General features: G+C 37.1%; 1 protein-coding gene across 4 annotated transcripts in view; it reads right to left on the bottom strand.

The window, feature by feature from the left end:
- LOC133524060 (PDZ domain-containing protein 8) overlaps positions 1-23,096 on the bottom strand; it is a 67,391-nt gene that overhangs the window by 31,417 nt on the left and 12,878 nt on the right. For all 4 annotated transcript variants that reach the window (XR_009800320.1, XM_061859869.1, XM_061859877.1 and 1 more), the window contains one exon: positions 18,639-18,809. Coding sequence is in view for 3 of the 4 variants with exons in the window: in XM_061859869.1 (XP_061715853.1) it covers positions 18,639-18,791 (153 nt within the window). In the remaining variant the exon portion in view is untranslated. The remainder of the gene's footprint in view (positions 1-18,638; positions 18,810-23,096) is intronic.

The following is a 23,096-nucleotide window of genomic DNA, read 5'->3' as shown; positions in this document are numbered from 1 at the left end:
ATCCATGACTCAGAAACAAATATCTGTGTTCATCACACAAATAAATGCCCTTACCGGGATTCGAACCCGGGACCATCGGCTTCATAGGCATAGGTTCACTACCTACTAGGCCAGACCGGTCGTCACATACATATATCAAGATACACACACAGAGTGTAAGAGCGTTTGGTATGTTGTAGCAAAGTACACAGGTGTAAAAATATTCGTACGGTTATCATTATATACCACAATACACACACAGGATGTAAAAACACTCGTACGGACATTATATATTATACCACAATACACACACAGGATGTAAGGGCGTTTAGTAAGTTGTAGCAAAGTACACACACACAGGGTGTAGAAACATTCGTACAGTTATTATTATATATACCACAGTACACACACAGGGTGTAAGGGCGTTAAGCGTACAGACACAGGCTGTATGGTGAGCTTGTTACGGCGTACTCGCACAGGGAGCATCCGTCTCATGCAAGCTTAAATGGTGCTGCTTGTTACCGCGTTCTCGCACAGGGAGCTCTCGGCCTCAAGCAAGCTTATTTGGTGATCCCTGTTACCGCGTTCTCACACAGGGAGCTATCGGCCTCAGGCGATCTATCACACTTGTTACCGCGTACCCGCGCAGGGGGTATCGGCCTCAAGCAAGTGTTTCACATGATCTTCGATACCGCGTACGCACACTGGACGTAGCAGCCTCAGCCCCATTAGGCGCAGTGAAGTGGTGGTGAGTTATCTATTGGTAGCTACCGCGTACACACACTGGATGCAGCGGACTCCAACCATGTCGTTGCGGCTCTCGGACGGACGCACTCAGGTCCAACATGTAAAGCATTAAACATTTTACACTTTATTTATTTAACATATACACAAATATGTATTTATATATCGGTTAGATTTTGGTTGGAATTGCATTAACATGAACTTCAATAAAAATGAGACACGTGTGCATTGCGTCACGAATATGAATTTCATCTATATAATGAGGTAATTATAGTATGACAATAACTGTAATTTCCGAGTAACAACTTGAATTATCCACAGTTTCACCTTATCCGCTGAGTTAACATTGATATATTTACGACCACCTCTTTAACCATTACGTACTATAAAAACACTATATGTAATTATAGTCTACTATGATAATACAAAAACTCCAATTTGGATTTAAGCACTAGGAGTATTGATAAAGATAAAAATAAGTTTATTGCACACAGAACAGTATATGAATCGGTACAGAATTGGTGTGACATCGGGTGAGTGCATATCATGGTTACATAACAGAGTTTGCAGCGGTCCCCGCACTAAGCTAGGCCTGTACCGCGAGAGACCAAGTATGCATTTGTATGTCATGTGTGACAATTGGAATATAGAGAAGGAATATAACCCAAACATACATTAGGAGTGATTGAACATTTGCCAAATCGTCGTACTGTAAAAGTTGCCAGTAATCAGATCTTTGTTGTTTTGCATATCCTTTCACAAATTCAAGTCAAAATTGCTGTCAGTAATTAGATTATTTTTGAATCTCGCAATTGGCTTCCAAGTGACCATGCCTTTAGCATTTGGTACCCTTAACAATTTCTTTGACCATAATAATCCTAGTATAGTTCTACTGTAATGTTATTATATAATTTGTGCTCAAATAAGCATTACAGTAGCCATGTAAACGTCTAAAATGCTACTATAGAACTAGCTTAAAATACAAATCGTTATAAAAATGCTGTCGGCCATAATACGGCGGCAGTGTTTCAGGTTTAAGTTTCCAGCGACTTATAAACATAATATTGTAGTAAATTTATGAATTAAATTATATTTAAAAGAGGTACTGCAAGTGGCGGGATCGATGGGGCGTTCGAATCAGCGTAAGACAGTTAGTTTGTTTTTTAAACTTGGCGGATTCTTACTTTTACAGACTTTTTAGTGTGTAAAACTGTCGACTCACAAAGAGTATGCAGGAGCAAACACCCTCAGCAAGAACTAAACCACTCGTTTCGATACAGTTAGTAAATATTCTCCGCATATTTCTAGATAGAAAGTACGCAGAGTAGCTGAATCTTCGGGTAACATAAACCGCGTCCTATCGAATCCATCAAATAAACAAAAATCAAACTTGGGACTTAACTATTCTATGAAAGACAAACGCTGGCGTGATCTAACGGTATTTGCATACTAATGTCTAATACATGCTATGAAATTGCGAAAGACTAACGCTGGCGCGATCTAACTCGACGCTAGCGCCATCTAGCTTGCAATTGGGTAAACTTTCCATATTGGAAGTGGTGTTAAGTTATAGTACGTATTTATATATCTGTTCGATCGATAATTTTCGATCTATATATAAATAACAAGCATCTATCTATTTATTTTTTTAACTAGATTAGGTATAATGGTAACTAAATGAGCTCTTGACTGTATGCGGTATTCATTTTCAATGTTAGATGTTATTTTATTTATTTTTTTGTTTTTGAAAACTCACAGCTAAAGTAACAAAATAAGTTTCAAAATAAGAACAGTAAGCCAATTTCACATGTAGAAACCGCGTAAAGTATATGACGTGCGAAATTGCAAAATTAATAATAACTATTATGCTTACAATTATGTTGCTTAACAGTGAGACTGAGTTTTTAAACATTGAACGAGAAGAACAAAAGAGAAAGAAATAAGATGAAATTGTGTTAACAGTATCACAGAACAGATCGATGTGATCATGATATTTGCAAAGCCGATTAAAGGACTTAGCAGCTCTTAGAAAAAGAGTTTTTCCTAATATTAGTATGAAGAAAGGGAATATGGAACGTTCGTTTGGTGCGAGAGGATAGACGTGAGGGGACTGATTACCATAAGTTCGCTAGCAGGACAGGACAGTCTACATGGTCCTGAGCGATTTTCATAATATAAATTACATCAGATATATTCAGCCGGATGTAAAGAGGTAGCAGGAGGAGTTTGGCACAATGCTGTAACTTTATTTTGGAATTTTGAATTTATATCTCAGAAAACAAATATACTTTTTTTTATTCTTTCTACTTTTGAAATATAGGTATCATAACAAGTGTTCCAAACCTGAGAGGCGTATTCCAGATGGCTCCTTACAAATGCGCAATAGACAATTTTAATTGATTTTAATCTTTTAAGGTTCTTACACGATCTTATGATAAAACCAAGTGCCTTGAAAGCTTTGTTGACTATTGAACAAATGTGCCGATCAAAGATCAACTTGTTATCCATTACGACACCCAAGTCCCTTATTTCACTACACTTGGATATAACCTCATTTTTAACAAATAGAATTAAAGACATTACGCTTAGGAGTAAAAGAGATGGCAAAGCATTTGGACACATTTATATCTAATTTATTATTAGCACAATATCGATCTAGTCTAAAGAGATCTTCTAGAAGGTAAGTAGAGTCGAGAGTGTTATTAACTATCCGGTAGACTTTCATATCATCAACAAATAAAAAAATATTTGAGTGTTTAAAGCAATGGGAAGTATCGTGTAAATATATGATGAATAATAATAGTCTAAGAGATCCTTGGGGCGCTCCTGAAGGGATTTCCACCCACGATAATGAAAATCCGTTCAGAACGACCGCTTGGGACCTGTTTACGACATAAGAGGAGAACCATCGAAAGAGGTCTCCTCTTATACTTACCTACTGATAAAAGTTTATGTAATAGCAGATCATGGTCGATGTAATCTGTGTACACAGCATCGACTGGATCTTCACCATCCAAGTTATGTGACGCGTAATCGTTAAATCATTATAAAGTGGAAGATACAGATCATATAGAATAAATGCAAAAGTTCCCTATTGTTAATAACCAAAAACATAAAAATGAAACTAGTTATTCCTTACTAATTCGAATCTGAATCATTCACACTATCATTTTATGTATACATATACAACTGAAATAGGTCACGTGTTTTGTGGAATTAAAAGTTTATTTTATTTTAAAACATTTATGTATAGGTAATTAGTCTTGATTAATACTGAAAAGATACTGATACTGTAAGATACTGGTATTTAACATTGCACTACTGCGATATACTTTTCAACTGGAACTTTGTCCACTGACAAAAATAATAGCTACTAAAACTATAGAACTATAAATATGAATAAAATTATTTCAATAACTAACTGCATTAGGAGGCGGTTATCACTTATCATGAAAAGTAAAATTACTGAAATAGTTCTAGGTAAATACAACGCTGGTTCCATTGCGCAAAAAAAAGCTATGCGCGAATGCTAACTATATATTTCTATGCACCTTCATAAGGCTAGGCCATAGGCTAGTCTAGTAATTATTAAATCGTCGATAGGATTTCAACATATTCAGTGAAGACGAACTGCCTACTTGTTAACATTTACAACTTATAATAAAACCAAACTTCTGGTGATGGGTAGGACATCAATTTAAAATGAGTTTGTAAAAGTACCTCATTCTCAAATGATGAGAAGTATTAGTATATTTTCTGCACCAACTGTTCCATTAACTCCAATGGCAACAATAAATATTTTATTTATGTATATATTCATGTATTCCTAACTTACCTTCTAAATATTTAATTGGAGTGCAATTGTTGAGGTTAAGAACAGTAATTTAACAGTAGACAGATAAATTGAAGAATTAAACTAAGGACTGAAAGTACCTATGTACATTAGGATGTAACTACATACTCACATATACAGCAACTTAATTTGATGATTTTATGAAACTTGTTCTAATTTAGCTGTTCATTATTTTTATTGTTAAATTGTTCAGTATCAATGCAAGCTACTCGATATTATTTTAAGTTTAATAGTCATATTTCAATAATTAAAAATAATAATTTTGGTCACTTAAATTAAAGGATTACTGAGCAAGCTTCGTAAATAAATACCCAGTCAGTCAGTACAGTGACTTGGTTGACATTCCAATGGCTTAACAAGTAACCATTTGACCGTCCAGTCTAAGTACCAGTTGCACCAGCCACAGTTGATGGACTGGCTAACATCACTCAGTAGTAATATAAGTATAAGTGACCTATGAAAGCCATACAATAAAATTTGAGTATGGGAAGCCATACAATAAATTTTGCGAACACTTTAACAGTGACAGACGGTTTGGTGCAACCAACCTTCTTGAGGTCAGTTTATACTGGTTTGTGCGTTAGTGCAATAATAGTAATAGCTAACAAAATTGTACATAGATCTTTAATCAGAATATTATTTTGAAGCAAATATAACTATTACAAGAAATAAATAGTTAGCTATTTAAATAGACATCTCCATAGTTTGTAAATTGCTTGTCACAATCAGACTACAGAGCACTTACCTAGATCCATTGCACGGGACTAAAACCCTTAGGTATACTTCTCAGTTCTCATCACTATTTTCCATTAGTCAAACCTATTTGAAACATTTTATTTTTAAACTTTTCAAGTGTAGCGGTCAATTTTGTCCTTAGTTCATCCCGTGTGAACTTTACACAATTACTCACCAGCCAGTACAATGACCGTGTTACTTGTATAGGCCAATTGTCCATCACAATGATATCTGTGAACATAATGTAAGAACACACACACACACAACACAAAAAAATATATTTGATAACAGTAAATCACCATACTTAATATACTGTATTACAATAGTGCATGAATAAAACCCTTATCATCTACATACATCTCAACCTACTTTCTGCTTGTAAAACTCATTTGAACAGGTAGTGGTCAATTTTGTCTTTATTCCTCTTCTGGAACCAACCAGCCATTTTCATTTTGCTTGTATAGTTACACAGGTGATTATTCCATCCTAAATTATATTGTACTTTCAGGGGGGTACACTATTCCCTTAATACCGGTCATTTAAATAAATGACAATGTAATAAAATCACTTCTTTTGTCACTAAATACCGGATAATGAATTAATTAAAACTCAAATGGGATCATGACAAAATTATTGTTCAATATTCAATCTAGTCTAGGGTGAAGGCTTCAGTGGGTACACCAGCAAAATCACTATGCCACAGTAGGTATCAAACACTTTGTTTTAAACTTAAGGGCAGTTCATCATGCATTTCTTAAGATGCCAAGTACATTTTATTGTACAGCACAAATAAAAATATCAAATTTGAAACTGCCAAGCCTGGTTTCCTGACTTGACATGTCATGATATTCAATTTTGATTACTTATATACTTTCTCAACTGCACAAACTAAACCATGCGCAATCTCATAGACATATATATACATTTTAAGTGAACATTCACTACATATTCAAATTAATTCTCAGTCCTAAATATAATAAATATCTCATACCTGTTTTGCTATCATAAACAAACCACTCTCCTGTATTGTAGACCAACATCATGAGTTGTGATCGAGTTTCTTTGCCTCGCCTCGTTCACGTAGCTTACCGGTAGGTCAATGACCGGTAGGTGATAATATTGTACTTCTCCGAATTCATATCAATTCACACGTTTGTTATATAGGTTTTGAACAACACATTGAAACACTTCGCGACCCAAAACTTAGTGCATTTTCCCAAAGTAGGTACGTGCCCATTATAAGCGTAATAATGCTACTTCCAACATTACGATTTCGTACGAGAATCAACTTATTTAACTGAAATACTTTGTGAGCATGAATGTTTAAGATCTCACTTCTGAAATGAAAGATATAAAACGCACTAGGTCTTGAGTAATTGATTTATTTGTGAATTAAGTACATGATAATATTAAGTCCGACGACCGACGCTCACGTTGGCGCGGGAAGCTCTCTTGACAGCCGCGCCCATGACAGCTGGGCTGTCAGTTAGGGCACGTTTAGAAACCCGGACAATATAAATATTAACAATTAGTATCAAAATAGAAATAGTTTGATGACAGACGGTGTTTTCCAAACAATAATGATATAAATTATCTTACATTTCTAACACGTGCACATGTCCGAGTGGCGAGCCGTATAGCGAGTGGACTGTTTTTACTTACTAGACACTAGTCTTCTTTCGCTTCAGTGTCCTCTTTGCTCGTGCGCTTGTATCGAGCTGAGGGAGATGCTTCTCATATGCGCAAAAGGACGAAAAGAAAAGAGGAAGGTATATGAATTATTCGACGTGTGCAAAAATCGTATTTTTTTTTACTGACAGGACATAAGTGCATAATTTTTCGATATAAATATCGACACAGGTACATCCCTAGTAATTAATACCCTACAAAAATGATGAATAACAAACATATAAACATCTCTTTTTGACACATTATCTAATTCGTAAGGAAGCTAAGGACGGGTATACATGTTTGTGAAGCATTTTTTCTTGAACAGATCGATCCATAATTTCATAACGACTACGTCACATGTCCGTCTTACGAATTTTCAATCTGTCGAATCTGTTGGTCACGTGATCTGTCGCGAGTTTAACATTTTTTCCTCATCCCAAAAAGTGCACAGCGCCGCTAAAGAAGTTTTCACTTCAAAAATAGCCTTTATTCCCTGAAAAGTTTATATAATTATTAACTTATTTATCGTATACAATAAAATAACGTATAAAACAAAATTAAATAACTAAAATTACTATTAGGTATTAAACAATTAGTTTATTATGCGGGATCGTCCATCTCTGGACGAAGGCCTCCGTCCCATGCCAGTCGTTTCTTTTGGGCCAGGCGGGTCCAGTGGTTCCCGGCAACTGACACGATGTCGTCTTTCTAGCGACGAAGAGGATGTCCATGTTTCCGTTTGCCCTCTGCCCGTCTGGTAAACCAGTGCAAAGCACGTAAACTCTATCGGTTGTCGTTTAGTCTTGCGACGTGCCCGGCCCATTTCCATTTAAGTTTCGCAGTCATTTCTAGTGCGTCGATGATCTTTGTTTTAGACCTTATGTCGCTGCTCCTGATGCGGTCATTCAGTTTGTAACCTTAGCAAGAGTCTACGTCTTGTAAGGACAAGATTTTTAGTATTTATATACGGCAAAGACAAAGTTGTTTTGAACTTTCCATGCTGACTGACTTTGCAAATAACATTATGATGAAGTAAATACACCAAAACTTTGCTTATTTAGTAACTTTTCTTATTAAAGCCAAGATATTTGTTTTTTTTTATGGTAGGTGGTTTTTTTATTGTGATATAATATTTTACTTATTTAATAATAAAAGGACAGATAGGTATGTACACTGTTACGTCCTCCTCCTTCGGACTAGACAGTTCATTATGAAGAAGAGAAGCACAGTCGATTTTTTATCTTGATTTTCCAAACTCTAAAGTAAACACGGTACTTTAAAATTCCTAGCTAATGTAAGTACTTAGTTGTAATTTGCTGAAATCTGTATTCTACGTTGTTTTTTTTTTTAAATACTATAATAAATGAGAATTTTTAAAATATTGCAAGTTACTGAATAAAGTAGGTACCTAGGTACCTACTTTAAAAACATTATTCTAGAACTTTCATACCGGATGACGTACGAATTCTCCAACTATAAAAATAAACACAAAAGTGTAACAGAGTTGTAGGCATTTTTGAAAATACATAGATACTGACGTTCAAGTTTGCTTTCGGGTACACAAATACTAAAGCCACACAAATATCAAAGTTTTATTTTTAGTAAAGCGAGCAATAAGATGCGATGCTCAAGTCACGAAAACCACAGCACACTCGAGGTGCAAAAGTCAATAATAATGCTGCTGGAGATGGAGCCAACTCCAATAACAGTTGGCGGAACTAAATTATGCACCCGCGTTGCAAACTTCGATGGAAACTTTTTCGACGGCTTAAAATTTTGTAAAATTATAACAAGACACTTGAACTGTCAAACTATCTCGTTCATTGCTGGACACATTGTGATCTTGGCCTTGTCTGTCGCAATTTATATAAAGTTGACTTTTTGATCACTTTAGTTCGAGGTACTTTTAACCCATTTTATAAAAAGGATGTTGTGAACTCCCTTTAGTAGCCAAATGCAAAATGCTGCAGTTACTATACTTACAATATTTTTGTAAGGATGTTAGGTTAGGTAATGCTAAGTAATGAGCCCGCCCGTATTGCCCATAAATATAGGTAAACCACTAAACACCCACCCACATAGCCTACGTGAAAAAACAGACATCGCACAGACAAAACAATCCTACTACGTCGGTTAAAAAAACCGTTTGTACTTATCTTAAAAAATAGGTTGGACTAATAGCAGCTCGCTGTCTCAGTCAGGGCAATGATTACGCTCCACCTTTCCATTTACCCGCACTTAATTATTGACGACTGTACGTCACAGCAGGGCGAGCGCGTAACGGCCACCGCTGCTCTGAATGCTGAGGAATTGTATAACTCCCACCTACGGACGCGAGGCTTTGTTATGAATCCAGAGGTATTTGTAAGATGACTCATAGTGAGTCGTAAATTGAACTGTCTGGCTATTGTACCTATTTACACAAAAAATGCGATTTTGTAACCTAATCAGGCCGTGACATATCCCTTGTTAAGTTAAGGCATTAACGATGTTGTACGGAAGAAGAAATGAATTAGCAGTTTACATATTTGCTTTCGCGTAAAATTTCGACTAAGTTTGTAATTAAAGGGGCGCCCACTAGCGTTGGCGTCGAGCGAAAATAAACATTTGCAGAGGACGGAGTTCACTGAATGCCGTTCGTACATAATTACGATGTTCGTTTATTACGACGGACTATTTCTTTTTTTGTTTGAAACTAAGATTTGGCTTGGAACTTTAAGTAGAAATGAGATATATATATAGTTATAGCTATAGCTCCAACAGCAATGAAAATAGGCATATTCGGGCAGATAAATCGTAGTTCGAAATAGAGTTAGGAGGTAAGTTAAGTATATTAAGAGTAATAGGTAACGCGGCGTTTTGCGTATATAGGCGAACGAGACGCGAAGCGGTGCGGCGCGGAAGTTCTCTAAAGTAGATTGGAACCATCTCATATTGGAATGATGTCAGATCCGTCTGGTTAAAAATTGAGGTAATATTAAAAATACACGCTGTATTGTTGGAATTGGCCTGATAGAAGTGTCCTAATACAGTGCCCATAGAAAACGTACATCGCGGTGTTAAGATTTTCCTAGTATCCCCTAGTCATCCGATGCACCGAATAATGTTATTGTTGAGAAATAAATAGAAGTCAATTTTTGTACGGATTTGCTTACCTTCTGAGACCTTTCCGGACCATCTTGGCGAATTAGACCACCACCTCCCCTTTGCGCTCATCAGTTGTCCTCCTGGGACGGTGGTCGGCCTTAGGCTATTAGTTTAGTATAGTTAGCTCCTGTAATTAGTATTAGTGTCGACTGGAAGAGTTGTATGTCACCTAACCTACACCATATTTTTTTATTAAATTTTATATCTATGTTATTTTGGCGTGACCATACCCCCTAATTCATAAACGTGTACTAAAACACTAACCCCCTAATTCATAAACGTGTACTAAAGTTACGATGCCGCTAATAATCGTTTGTCCCTTTCCGACGTATTGGTATGATGGAAAGGGACAAAGGATTGTTAGCGGCATCGTAACTTTAGTACACGTTTATGAATAAGGGGGTAAGTAATTACGGTTTGACAGTTCGGCTCCATAATATCGAGTTGATTTAGGTACGTACCTACCTACATATCGGGTGAACCAAATTGTAACATCTCTTAAAAACCTTTTACCAAAATTTATTCGACATCATTTTCATATGCGGAGCGCGCAGAATATTGTTATTTATAGACCATAAACTTGTAATTTCAACTTCACGCCGCTGACCTCAATTTAATTCATGTCACTATTGCGGACCATATCCATTAAAATATATTTTATAACTTATAAATTCGTATACTATTTATTTATATAATTATAGGTATTTTATATTTCCAAACACACATGAAGCGACATAGAAATACCTACAACAAATACAGTGCAGCTGAATTGTAATTACTTCGAAAATAAAGTCTTACAAATAAAATAGCTACATTATTGAATGACACAAGAATATAATCGTTTGTTGTAAACCATGGCCCATGGTGGTCATGGTATATACATATAATGTATATACCATTGTTACAGTAAAATGTGTGAAAACACATGGCGCTCTGTGCATTGCAAATAAATATTACATCTAGATAGGTATTTAAGGAACAATTTAGAACAAATTTTTGTACATAAAACGGTAGAAAATTAATAATTATACAATAAACTTACACACATAAACCCTTGGACGCAATAGAATGACTTCTCTATTAAAAGTAATTTAATTTTGATGCAAAATGTTGTATTATTTTAATAGAGATTTCACAGAATTAAACAGTACAGTACAGGACAGTAAACTATAAATAATTTTAAAATAATAATAATAAAGACTACAAATAAACTTAAAGTAAAGGCCTTATAAATAAAAAACGTCCCCCAAGTCGCTGCCGATGGGCAATGTGCCCAGAAGGCTGGCCGCATCACCACGTTGGATGGCAATGCTTACCTTTGAGCAAAATACTGGCCAGCCCTCTGGTCACCTGTGGCATCTTTAAGGCGCGACGCTGGGTCCTTGTAGAGCCGACGCGCGCTTGGCCCCCACGGCCCTAGCGTTTCGACCCCAAACGAAAATGAGTTTATGTTTTCTATATTTCTGATATTGTTGGAAACCTTTTGTAAATCTAGTTTGCGCTGAAATAAGGACCTGTTTTATAGATGTCTAAAAAGCGGCCAAGTGCGAGTCGGACTCGCCCATGAAGGGTTCCGTACCATTTATGACGTATTAAAAAAACTACTTACTAGATCAGGTTCAAACCAATTTTCGGTGGAAATTTGTATGGTAATGTATATCATATATTTTTTTTAGATTTTTCATTCTGTTATTTTAGAAGTTACGGGGGGGGGGGGGGCACACATTTTTCCACTTTGGAAGTGTCTCTCGCGCAAACTATTCAGTCTAGAAAAAAATGATATAAGAAACCTCAATATCATTACCTATCCATAGATACCCCACACGTATGGGTTTGATGAAAAATGATTTTTTGAGTTTCAGTTCTAAGTATGGGGAACCCCCAAAATTTATTGTTTTTTTTTTCTATTTTTGTGTAAACATCTTAATGCGGTTCATAGAATACATCTACTCACCAAGTTTAAACAGTATAGCTCTTATAGTTTTGGAAAAAAGTGGCTGTGACATAATCGGACAGACAGACGGACATGACGAATCTATAAGGGTTCCGTTTTTTGCCATTTGGCTACGGAACCCTAAAAATGGTTCCGGCGGGAAAATCTTAGTATTTCAATGTGCACGTTTACAATATTCACATCATTTTGTGTTTTGTTTGACAAACGTCCAAATTGTATTACGTAGAGAGAGGGGAGAGACTCAATTTGAAGGCTAATGAAATGTTTCTTGCAGCTGTCTGTGTTTGTTGTATATTTGTTATTACGTGGACAATTTTTTTTGGGCAAGGTAATCACAAGCGTTACTGCTATGGCTCCATAACGTAACCAGGCTTCAGCGTAAAAGTGGCATGCAGACAAGGCAAACTCGGTATGGGTGTTTGACTTTAAGATGCTTAAAGCAAAAAGGAAAGTACATAGATAATTTAGATTTCACTTTTGATATGTGTTTTTTAACGTGACTATTATTCGTGACTATTATTATTTTATAAGTTTCGAGGCGTTTTCTATGAACGAGTGTCAGTCATCTTGTTTCTAGGTACCCTGTTCGACTATCAACGGCTACATAACACGTAACCATGACCCGGACGGAACCTATAGGCCCTTCCTTGGCAGAGCGAAATAGGTACATCAGTACCATTTCCTGATTTGCATGGATGCACCGCTGGACTTGGCTGCTTCCTCCAATCCAAGTTTTCTCAATGTTTGGTACGCGAACCCGCAGGGGTTTGTCAGCAATCGTAAAGGGGTGCGCCACAAGCGATAAGTACCTGTAACTAGACTTCCTTAAATACAGAGTGGTGTTTTTGCCATCATATGGTTCACATTACAGACATTTGGGAAATTAAATAAGGGCACGCGGGGTAAAAAGATTGAGAAACTTGCAATCCATTTTATTATTTGGAGCCTGTCGTGTCCCACTGCTGGGCAAAGGCCTCCCCCCAATCTCTCCACTGATCTCTGTGCAGTCTCGGTGAGGTCTCCCTGTTTCGAGTTTTCGGGCTCCCACTCTGTAGTGGCTTTGCCCCACTCATTCGGCATTCGGCAGTCGTGACCAGCCCAGTCCCATTTTAGCTTGGCTGCCTTCAGAGCTACATCGACGATTAGTGTCTTGGAGCGCAGCGTGGTGTGCAATCCAGTTGGGATAGGATATTGCATACAGCACTGAATTCAGACTAAAAAGTCAGGAAGTTGCGTAAACCTCGCTTCTTTACTTCGTTATAAGGTCGATACGACATCAGAATTTCTTTCTGTTTGGAGAAGATGACGGAGGCATATCCGAAACCATTCAGAATTATACTGTACGACTAAGTTAGGAACTATAACCGCATGATCCTCTCCATGAGTTTGATTGAGCAAGTAATAAAGCGTTATTTATTTGTTTGTTTTTGTGAAAGTTTGTTAAAGCAAAGGTACACTAGGAGAAGAATTAAGCTGACTAGATTTGCATCAAAATAAGTCCGATTTGTCTAAATAGACCTTATAGGTGTTAAGATGCAGCTGTACGTTCAAAGTTACTGAAATTATATTCAATATTGGTAGTTATGATACAAGATTAATTCAGACTTGATTCCTGGTAAGAACCGACTTTTAATATTTTGTTCAGCACGTGTACTTAAACCTTTATAAACTGTTCGCAAATAGTTTTAAAAGGGACAATATCTTAAGTAATGACATCATGAAATGCCTGGCGCCTTAATACAAAGAATTCAAATTGCACCCGAACATCAATTATTTCATCTATTTTTATTATCATAAACTTAAATTGGTGTCATATTTATAGTAGTTAAGCTTTAACGTTACCACAAAAAATATGGCGCATTAGTGACATATATTCCAGCTGTAAAAATTTTTGACTTAGTATTTCTTTGTCTACATAGGTAAACTAGTAACTCTTCCAGCGGAGCTGACTGACCATTTTGCCAAAACAAAGCGCAAATCAACGTGCAGTCCAATAACGATTGGTTGTAATATCCGGTCTTTTTCATTCGTCACTGTATACGGACATGTTAAATGTGTGCTCGCTGATGACCTAGGGCCCGATTCGGATTGAAATGTGTGCTGTGTGCTCGCTGTGGCCTAGGGCCCGATTCATATTGAACAACTTGCTAAGGCTTTTAACTGGTTTTGAAACGACCTTGAAGATCTGTAAAGGTATTTTGGCTTAAAAACCTTGGTTAGATATTAATTTCAAATTATAAGTACTTTTAGAGTAATGTCAAATTCAAAATGAGATCTTTACAGTTCGAATGCGGCCTGAATACGTCCCGGTGCACATAGCCACGGTTCACCGCCTCTGTGACCGATATAAAGTTGATGAACACGAAATCCCAGATCCAATTTAATTGTAACACGAGTAGACCTGCGTTACTGATGTGTACACCGTATGTCCTAATAAACCTGTGGGATTTAACCCATGCTGAGCTGACTGTAGGTAGGATATACGGGTACCATACCTAGGAGTAGACTTTTTAGTACCTAAAGATACCTATGTGGATTAGTAGTAGTAGAAACAATTATTCATTATCAAAACTGCAAACGAGGAGTCTCCACTTGTCGCCCAAATCATAAAAGTCTGTACAGTCACCCAGAGGCTAAGCGAGGGGGGGGGGGGGGGGGCTAGGGGGGCCATGGACCCGGGCGGTACATGGGAGGGAGCGGCAAAACACGGTATTAAAAATATATAAAATTAAAAAATCAATATTTTCAAATCGTGCCACGAAAAGAACCAATGCACCGCGGCGCGGCTGTGCGGGGGCGGTCAATCGCTGCCGGAGTTCTTACACCGCAGAGTTTACACGATTGTCCGCTTGGCTGCAACCGCGGAAATCGAAGTTCGTCAGTTGCGGTCATTTATCTCTGTCACTCTAATTACGTCTTAGTGAGAGTAAAACAAAAGATTCCCGCATGGTTATAGGCATAACCTACCCACTCTACCCTATATGACGTGACGTCACATCAAATTGAACACGGTGCCGTCTGCGCGCGAACTAATGCAGGGCAGCCTCGGCGCTATCATTCGCAAAAATAGTCGGGCGTAGCCCAATAAACGCGGTGCGATACGCGCGATTCAATGCCGGCGGCTTCAGTGCCCTCATATTAAAAGAGTCGGGCGTAGCCCGACGTATGTGTCGCGCTGCGGGCGATCGAATAACGGGCGCCTTTGGCGCTCTCATGTATTCATGTATAAGCATTGGGCGCTTTGCGTGCGCTGCTGTACTGAAGGCACCCTGGCACAAAAATAATGTAAAATGATTTTAAATAATTAATCACGAAATTATAACCCCAAAATTAATTAAATATAAAATGTTTTCTAAAATCGGTCTTGATAGATATAATGACAATTATTGTGAAAATTCGTTTGTGTAATAAATAACTCAATAATTCAGTGAAAAACGCCTTTATGACTGCGACAACATTTCTTGTGTAGGGGCTCCGTTAATTTTCAGTCAAAAAAGGCCAAACGGGGGCTATTAGTAAATATCATTTACATTACATTACAAGCATAAGGGAGTCACCTTTGCAGCGCTTTGTGCGTCTTTTTAGTAAGAAGAGAAGATTTTTTGCAATAACCCAAAAGCGACTAAATCGATCACTTTCACTATAGTTTTCATTAAAAGTATTTATTAAGATTTTTTTAATTTTTGGGCCCATGGTCCACATTTTTTTTTCTTTCGGAGCGATTATTTCCGAACATAATAACCGTCCGTTATTCGTTTTGAAAGACCTTATCCAACCATACGCCACACTATCATCAAAGCAAAAAAAATCAAAGTAAAAACATTGTGTATGGGAGGTACCCAAATTTTTTTTATAGTTTTTATTTTACCCGTTCTGTCGCAATGCATGATTTATGTATCCATGCCAAATTACAGCTATGTAGCACTATAGATCACGGTGCAAATGCAAAATCTCGGACAGACGGTTAGACGGACATGGATATACAACGATCCCAGTCCTGAAGCCATCATATGCAATTGTATGTTTTTCATGATATGGTGCGATATCTGTTTAGTGTAGGTACCTAATAAAGTAAAATAATAAATAGAATATAACTTTTTTTTCGAATATTACATAGAATAATGCAAAACTGTACCTATAACTTTTTTATCAGCAAACATCTTTGTGACTGAACTTATGACTTGTCTAAGTGATGTTGGTCATAAGTTAAGGCGGCCAATTTCTGATCGGCCCCGGGCGGCAAACACATACGCTACGCCGCTGCTCCCAGCTTACTAATCGCATCTCTGGTGGTCACAAACATCAGCAACCACTGCGGAGTCCGCGCCAGCGTTGAGTGCGCTCCGCCCTCAGCGCTTGCAAATTTAGTCCGACGCGTACGTAACTATACGCGCGCCTCGCGGACCGCTTTCGTAGGCGCGATACACAACGTTGACTGGTCAGAAATATTTAACCGCAAGCAATCAACAGACGACCGAATTCAAGCAGTCATTAATACAATATCTAACAAAATAGAAATATGCTTTAAATATAAAAATAAAAATATTTACCGCAAACAATAAAACTTAGATTAACAATGACATTCTTAATTTAAAGTACACTTATGTTTGACTTAATAGATCTCTGAAATAAATTCCCCGCTAATCCTCAAATAGACAGCCGCTTAGACAACATAAAAACCAAGTATTGTGAATTAACGCGAAAAACAAGGACGCAATACTATAGTAACCAATAAGCCATCAATGGTGAAATCATGAACAAGCTTTTCCGCTATATCTGGATATCATGACTCTGTAGTACCAATATATTTTTATTTCTAACGAAATACAGCTGATTATTATAGATTAATTATATATTATTATTGGATTATACGAGACTATCATTATTAATTTAAAATTAAAACAAGTAGTTAATAATGTAAAACAAAACAGAAGATACTTCCATTAGTTGAAATTTCCCGCAGTCAGGATTGGCCCGCTACACCTTACATTAGAATATTAATATTACCTACATAATGAAGTACCTAATCACTTAAATAAATTACAACACAAAACAAATTAATTTAGCGGATCGAGTGTAAAATAACGAACGTTAAAACAACTTTTAGCGCAGTTGCCAGTAATAGTAAAGTACGTGTGACAATGGCGATGGCGATGCGTATTAAGCGTAATTAAATTTACTGAATATTCCCATGAATAACAAACCTGACCTAATTTAAAATGGACACGTCAATAACCACCCTTGTACCTGTATGCACTGTTCATACCTACGCTACGTATCAACAGTGCACATACGGCTGCAAATTCATATCATGAATCAAAAATGTGAACAAGCCTTACAGACAATGTGTAAGGCCAGAGCACACCGGCTGCGCGTGCGTACACGTGCGCGTGCGGTGTGCCGTCTCTCATAAGGATATGTATATAACAACGCGTACGTGCGCGTGCACGTCTACGCACACGCAGCCGGTGTGCACAAAATAATAGTTTTTTTTTAAATCATTTATTAACCGTAAAAACTTTCACCAGTGTCATTGGGTCATATTGGGCTTAAAAAAAGTACATTATTTAACCCATTCAGCGCGACACGTTGTCCTTTTGCCTCTACGAAGCATTTTCGCTACATACCGGCTACGACATAGCGCTACGACCGTAGCTCAGCAGTGAATTTGTTAAAATATTGCAGGTATTACATGTATTTAGTGTGTACAATACATTTTTTAATCGAATGATAAGTTAGGTACCGATATTTTTAGAATAGTTTACGGAATTTTCCCTCTGTTACCGGCATGACATTTACGAGTACATACTACGCAGCAAACGAATGAGCGCTTGATAATTTGATTTTCACTCGAAATGACACAGAATCCACGACCAAAAACAATACATCGGTTGCGCCCGCGAGAGGCACAATCAGGTTCGTTACATATACTGAAATATTCTGTATTGTTGCACTCAAAAACAATTGGTGAATGCTTCCCATGGACCATCTCTCTCAGACTTCGCATAATGGAGCTTTTACAAAAGGTGAGCTGCCTTTACGGTGATTTTTCGCCTAACTTCATTCCCCACCCAACTTGGGTACCACAGGACGTTTAGTCGAAAAACAGTGTTAGCCAAAATAGGTTAGGTTAATATGCGAAATAATATTTTGTAAAATATATGAATATCGGCTAAGTGCATGTCGGGCCATGCATAATGGAGTGTTCCGCACCTTCATACCATACGATATGAAAAAGCAAAAGAACATGACGAAACGCAAAGGGGTCAGTTTTTGTCATTTTTGGTACGGCACCAAATTGCTTACTTTGGGAAGTGAAGATTTGGGAGTGAAATTTCCGCGATAATAAACCTTTCTAGACGCTGACATAACATAAAAATACACCTTCGTAGATAAACGGGCAAGGGTGCACTACACGCGTTTGAAATGACGACATAATCGTTACCTCATAATATCATTGCATTTCACAATTACAACAAGTCAATAACAATATACCTATACTTATATATTTTTTCTGATCTTTTAAGCCAGGTAAAGAAGTTCCAGAAAACTTACTGCTGGTAAAGTAACCGGCTGCCTGGAGAGGTCATCGGCTGGAGGAGTCTTGTCGAACGGTCTCAGGAAGTACACTAGTATGGCGACGGGGACGGCCAGCGCCGACACCGCCCCGAACAGCGCCGCCGCCAGCAGCCAGATCCAGTCTGGCATGGTTGCTAGTCTTTTTATCTGGGAAAGATAAGATAATGTGCTGAATGAACTTTTCGGGGCATACACAGATTATAAAACAAATGTCACTACTTTCTCACTTCTATGGACAAAAATGAAAAGCTTGTATGCAAAAGTAATGATTTTATTACATATAGGTGATATAAGTAGGTAAGGGTTCAATAACAAATTTACTTTAGGGTGATTTTCATTGGAGAGACGACGGTAATCTAATTGTTGCTGTCTTATATGACATCTTAAGAATTTACACCGAAAACGCTTAATAAAAGCACACGATTTGGTGTAGTATCATGGATAACTTTAAATTAAGCATTTTAGGTAAGTATACTATCGCAGTAACCTACTGTATCCGTTTCTGTTGGATTGGAAGTAACCTTTAGTCAATCATAAAGTTGATTTGAAAAAGTATATCCCAATTAGTTTTAAGATTTTTAACTAAGTACGGTGACGTCTGAAAATATCGATACGAAAAGGTGTCAAAAATATGTATACACGACTTTATTGCCCATATATTAATGTAGTGTATACATATTAGCTTAACATGTGTAGCTTGACTGTAAGTGTTAATTTAAGGAATAAATATAAATATAAAAATATTTCTGGCACTGTTTTCGTATCGATATATCGATTTAGACGTGACTGTACAGTTTAATTGCATATTCATCTCACCATGTCAAGCAAACCTAACCATCGAAGCAGCCTTATAGTAGTTCAATTATTTACATTTTTTTAGGTTTCAAATAAATGAATTCCATTTCAAGCTTTCATTAACATTCGAGGACAGTGGAACTCATCAAGAAACCTTAATTAAATAATACGAGTATCCATCTCTAGCCGAAGTGCTCTGAACCTGAGTAAAGAAAGCTCATTGGGCTAAGTACCTGCTAAGTAAGTGTTGGATTACTGGAGTTCACTTACTTTTGATGGTTTTACCAGTGGCGAATTGTCATATAAATCCGGCTGTCACCATTTTTATTTTTCAATAAATATATTGCCTCTACCAACATTATTTTACTATTTAATTTGTTTGACGCCCCGGATATCTAGTTGAGGGTTACACTTTATTGCTACATTGAGATTGAGATATTTATTAATAAAATTATAAATACTTTTACATGTCACAGTGATTTGCCCATTGAAGTTGTACTGCCTCGCTCGCAGGCATTAGGGCAAGTTTTTGAATATTATCATGGTTCATTTACTCAGGCACCTCAGGGGGTTAGTAAAGAATATACTATGGATATCAGAAACTGCACTGATTTTGTAAGGTGGTATAATTTTGATTATAATAAATAATAATTGACTTACATGGAAATTGAATACAATACATTCGATAAAATCGTCTATTGTTAGATTGGTTCTGTTTGCATATATCCACCTTTAAGTGTGTCCTATAAGATACTCATACTCATAATCTTTATTGCATATCACATTGTATCTAAATTGCATAGAATTGTATACAACATGACACCCTGTAGGGCGCAGCAAACAGTTTATTCAAGAAGAGATCGAGTTTTTAGTGTATAAGTACCTACTTTATTAATTGCAATTAATATTGGTCAAATTTTTTATTATCTTTTAGTTTTTTAAAGAATTCATTGTCGGACTTCGTGTTTACACTAAAGACTTATAATAAGTATTCTTCTGGTAAAAAATCTTTCGCGTTTACCCTAGGTGCGCGAGTTAAACAAATTCGGACTTGATCCTTTTATTCCTTATAATTAATTACAAGTAAGTATAAGCCTTTATATTAGTGGAGAGTGCAGATCGTAGTATAAACTTAACGCGGGCGTGGGATCACATGCAGGATCTAGTGTGTGTAAATATATGCCCTCATCAACATATGTGTACTAACTCGGATGTGATGTATATTATTAAAGTTTATTTTTGTATATTTATGCACTTGTTCATTGAAAACTGTTTATTACTGTAAAGAGGTTCGATATCATTCACTAATATGACTTCAATAATAAATATCACTTTAGTGTTCGTGCTGCACACGTAATCGTATGTTCATCAATCTACTTATGCATCTATAAAAGCAATTCCAAAGGTGTAGTTTAATATCTGAACCTATATTGCAAACTTGCGTATTATAAAAGCAATATAACGACTTTGACACGCTGGCGTAATAATGCAGTCTGTACCCCTAGTGTAAATAAATTCGATTTCGAAACGTGACGTACGCGTTTGCGTTTAGTCTCATTATGTATTGGATTTAGAAAGAGCGCGCCAAGCGGGACGTTTTGGAAACTCAAAATCCTATACAAAATGAGACTTAACGCAAACGCGTTCGTCACGTTATGATGTCGATCAAATTTACACTAGGGGTACTGATAGCAGTTCAGTAAGAATTCTTGGTAGAAGTGTAGTAAATTGCCAAGTTTCTAGTTAAACCAGACTGACATACGAACTTGGTCACTAAAGGTTTTATAATTATGACGTATTATAATATACCGTAAAAAATGATATAGTATTAGTTTTGCTTGTCATTTAAAGCCCATCTCTCGAACGGTATTAGGCTAATATTTTACTGTGTTGTCATGGAAACCCATACGATTTTACGGTTTGTGAACTTGTAATATTAGTTTTATAATAGGGAGCGTGCATGAACTGTAGGAGGCAGCACACTCAGCACAGGAGCCGTCAGATTGTTGGCGCGAGGCGTAAATGTGATGTTTTTTGTTCCGATTTAGGATTTAGCCCACAAGATGGCAGAACCTACTATGCACAAGAAAACACGTGACGTGTACATGTGCATGTTTATGGTTCCGATTCAGGCCACAAGATGGCAGACCCTCCAACGCGCACGGTCCCTATACCCTATACTTAACGGTTACCATGGCAACACACTAATCATATTAGACTAATACCGTTCGAGAATTGGGACCCTGATGAAAGGGATGTGATGGGCTACGCAACAAGCAAAGGTACGAGTAATAGCTCTTTATGCAAAAAGACAGATAACATTTAGACGCCTGGGCGCAGCGAGAACGTTGGTCTCGTAAAACCTATAAAAAATCATAAACTTTATGTTATCGTATGGCAAACTACAAGTACCATCTAATAAATAATAATAGAATCTGCTGCAGCGTAAGTTAGTCTCATTGAAAAATACTAAAGTGATGAGCGGTGACTTAGTTATAAATTATTTCGCAATGCGAATATTTAATGCTAAGCCAGTTAGCAGTGTCTCAGAAACCCGGTCAATCAAGTTATTGACCTGCCCTGTTTACGGCCATCTCGAGCCAGCTTTCAGTGCTCTCTAGACCCTCAACTAAAGAGACTCGATCATCAGATGACTCGAGTGCCTACGCTGAAGTCATCGCCCTCAGCCTATATTTCAGGTACCTATTGGGTGTTTGTTGATCCTATATATTTTTGGTAGGTAGATAGTTAAACGACAACAAAAAAAATTTTATGGGACTAAATCAGAAATCCCGAAAGAACATTGACCGTTTCTTGTGTGTTAGCCACGACTACTGGGCACATTTTATTTTATTTACTTTTATTTATTTATATATATATATAAGCCTTACAATCAACAAAAACTAAGGCGCTTATATACTAGAACAATTCATTATACATTTAGATTGAAACAATCCACAAAAAGAATACCTGTCATAAAAACTAAAATAAAATTAAATAAAGTAAAATGTCACAATATACATTACATTAAAAATTCATGCATTCGTCATAAGTAATATTTGTAATCGGCGCCGAATACAATTTCATACCTTTTGGCGTCGAGACCCTTGGCCCGTGGGGTCCAAGTGCCCTTAAGCTCTTTAAGGACCTTTCAAAAAGGTTAGCAGAGGTCACCGGCGACCGCAGAGCTGGCAGCTTCCTCGCTCAAAGAATTAGTCTTGCAATACAGCGAGGAAATGCTGCCAGTATCTACGGCACCATGCCGCAGGGGGATATTTTTTAGTATTTTATTTTAAGTTTAGTATTATTTATTTTTAGATTTAGGTTTTAAGTTTTATAGTGTATTCTACAAATTGTATAGTAATGTTAATCGAAATAAATTAATTTTAGGATATTATACGGATAAATACATATTTAAATTAAAATAAAAACTTGCGAAAACTACACACAATTATTATTTAAATAAATTAAAAGTTTTCGAACAAATCCACCAACACTGTCCACAAACACGTCTATGTGGACATGGCATTGAGCATAGCCAGGGCCCTCACGGTAGGCGCGTGGCGCGTTCCCGGCGCGGCGCGGCGGGTGCGCACTGAGCCCCGCGGGACAAGGGCGCGCATTCGGCACAAATATACC

The sequence above is a fragment of the Cydia pomonella genome, chromosome 1 (assembly GCF_033807575.1).
Source record: "Cydia pomonella isolate Wapato2018A chromosome 1, ilCydPomo1, whole genome shotgun sequence".
In the NCBI taxonomy this organism is placed as follows: Eukaryota; Metazoa; Arthropoda; class Insecta; order Lepidoptera; family Tortricidae; genus Cydia; species Cydia pomonella.
This window is presented reverse-complemented; position numbering and strand designations above follow the sequence as displayed.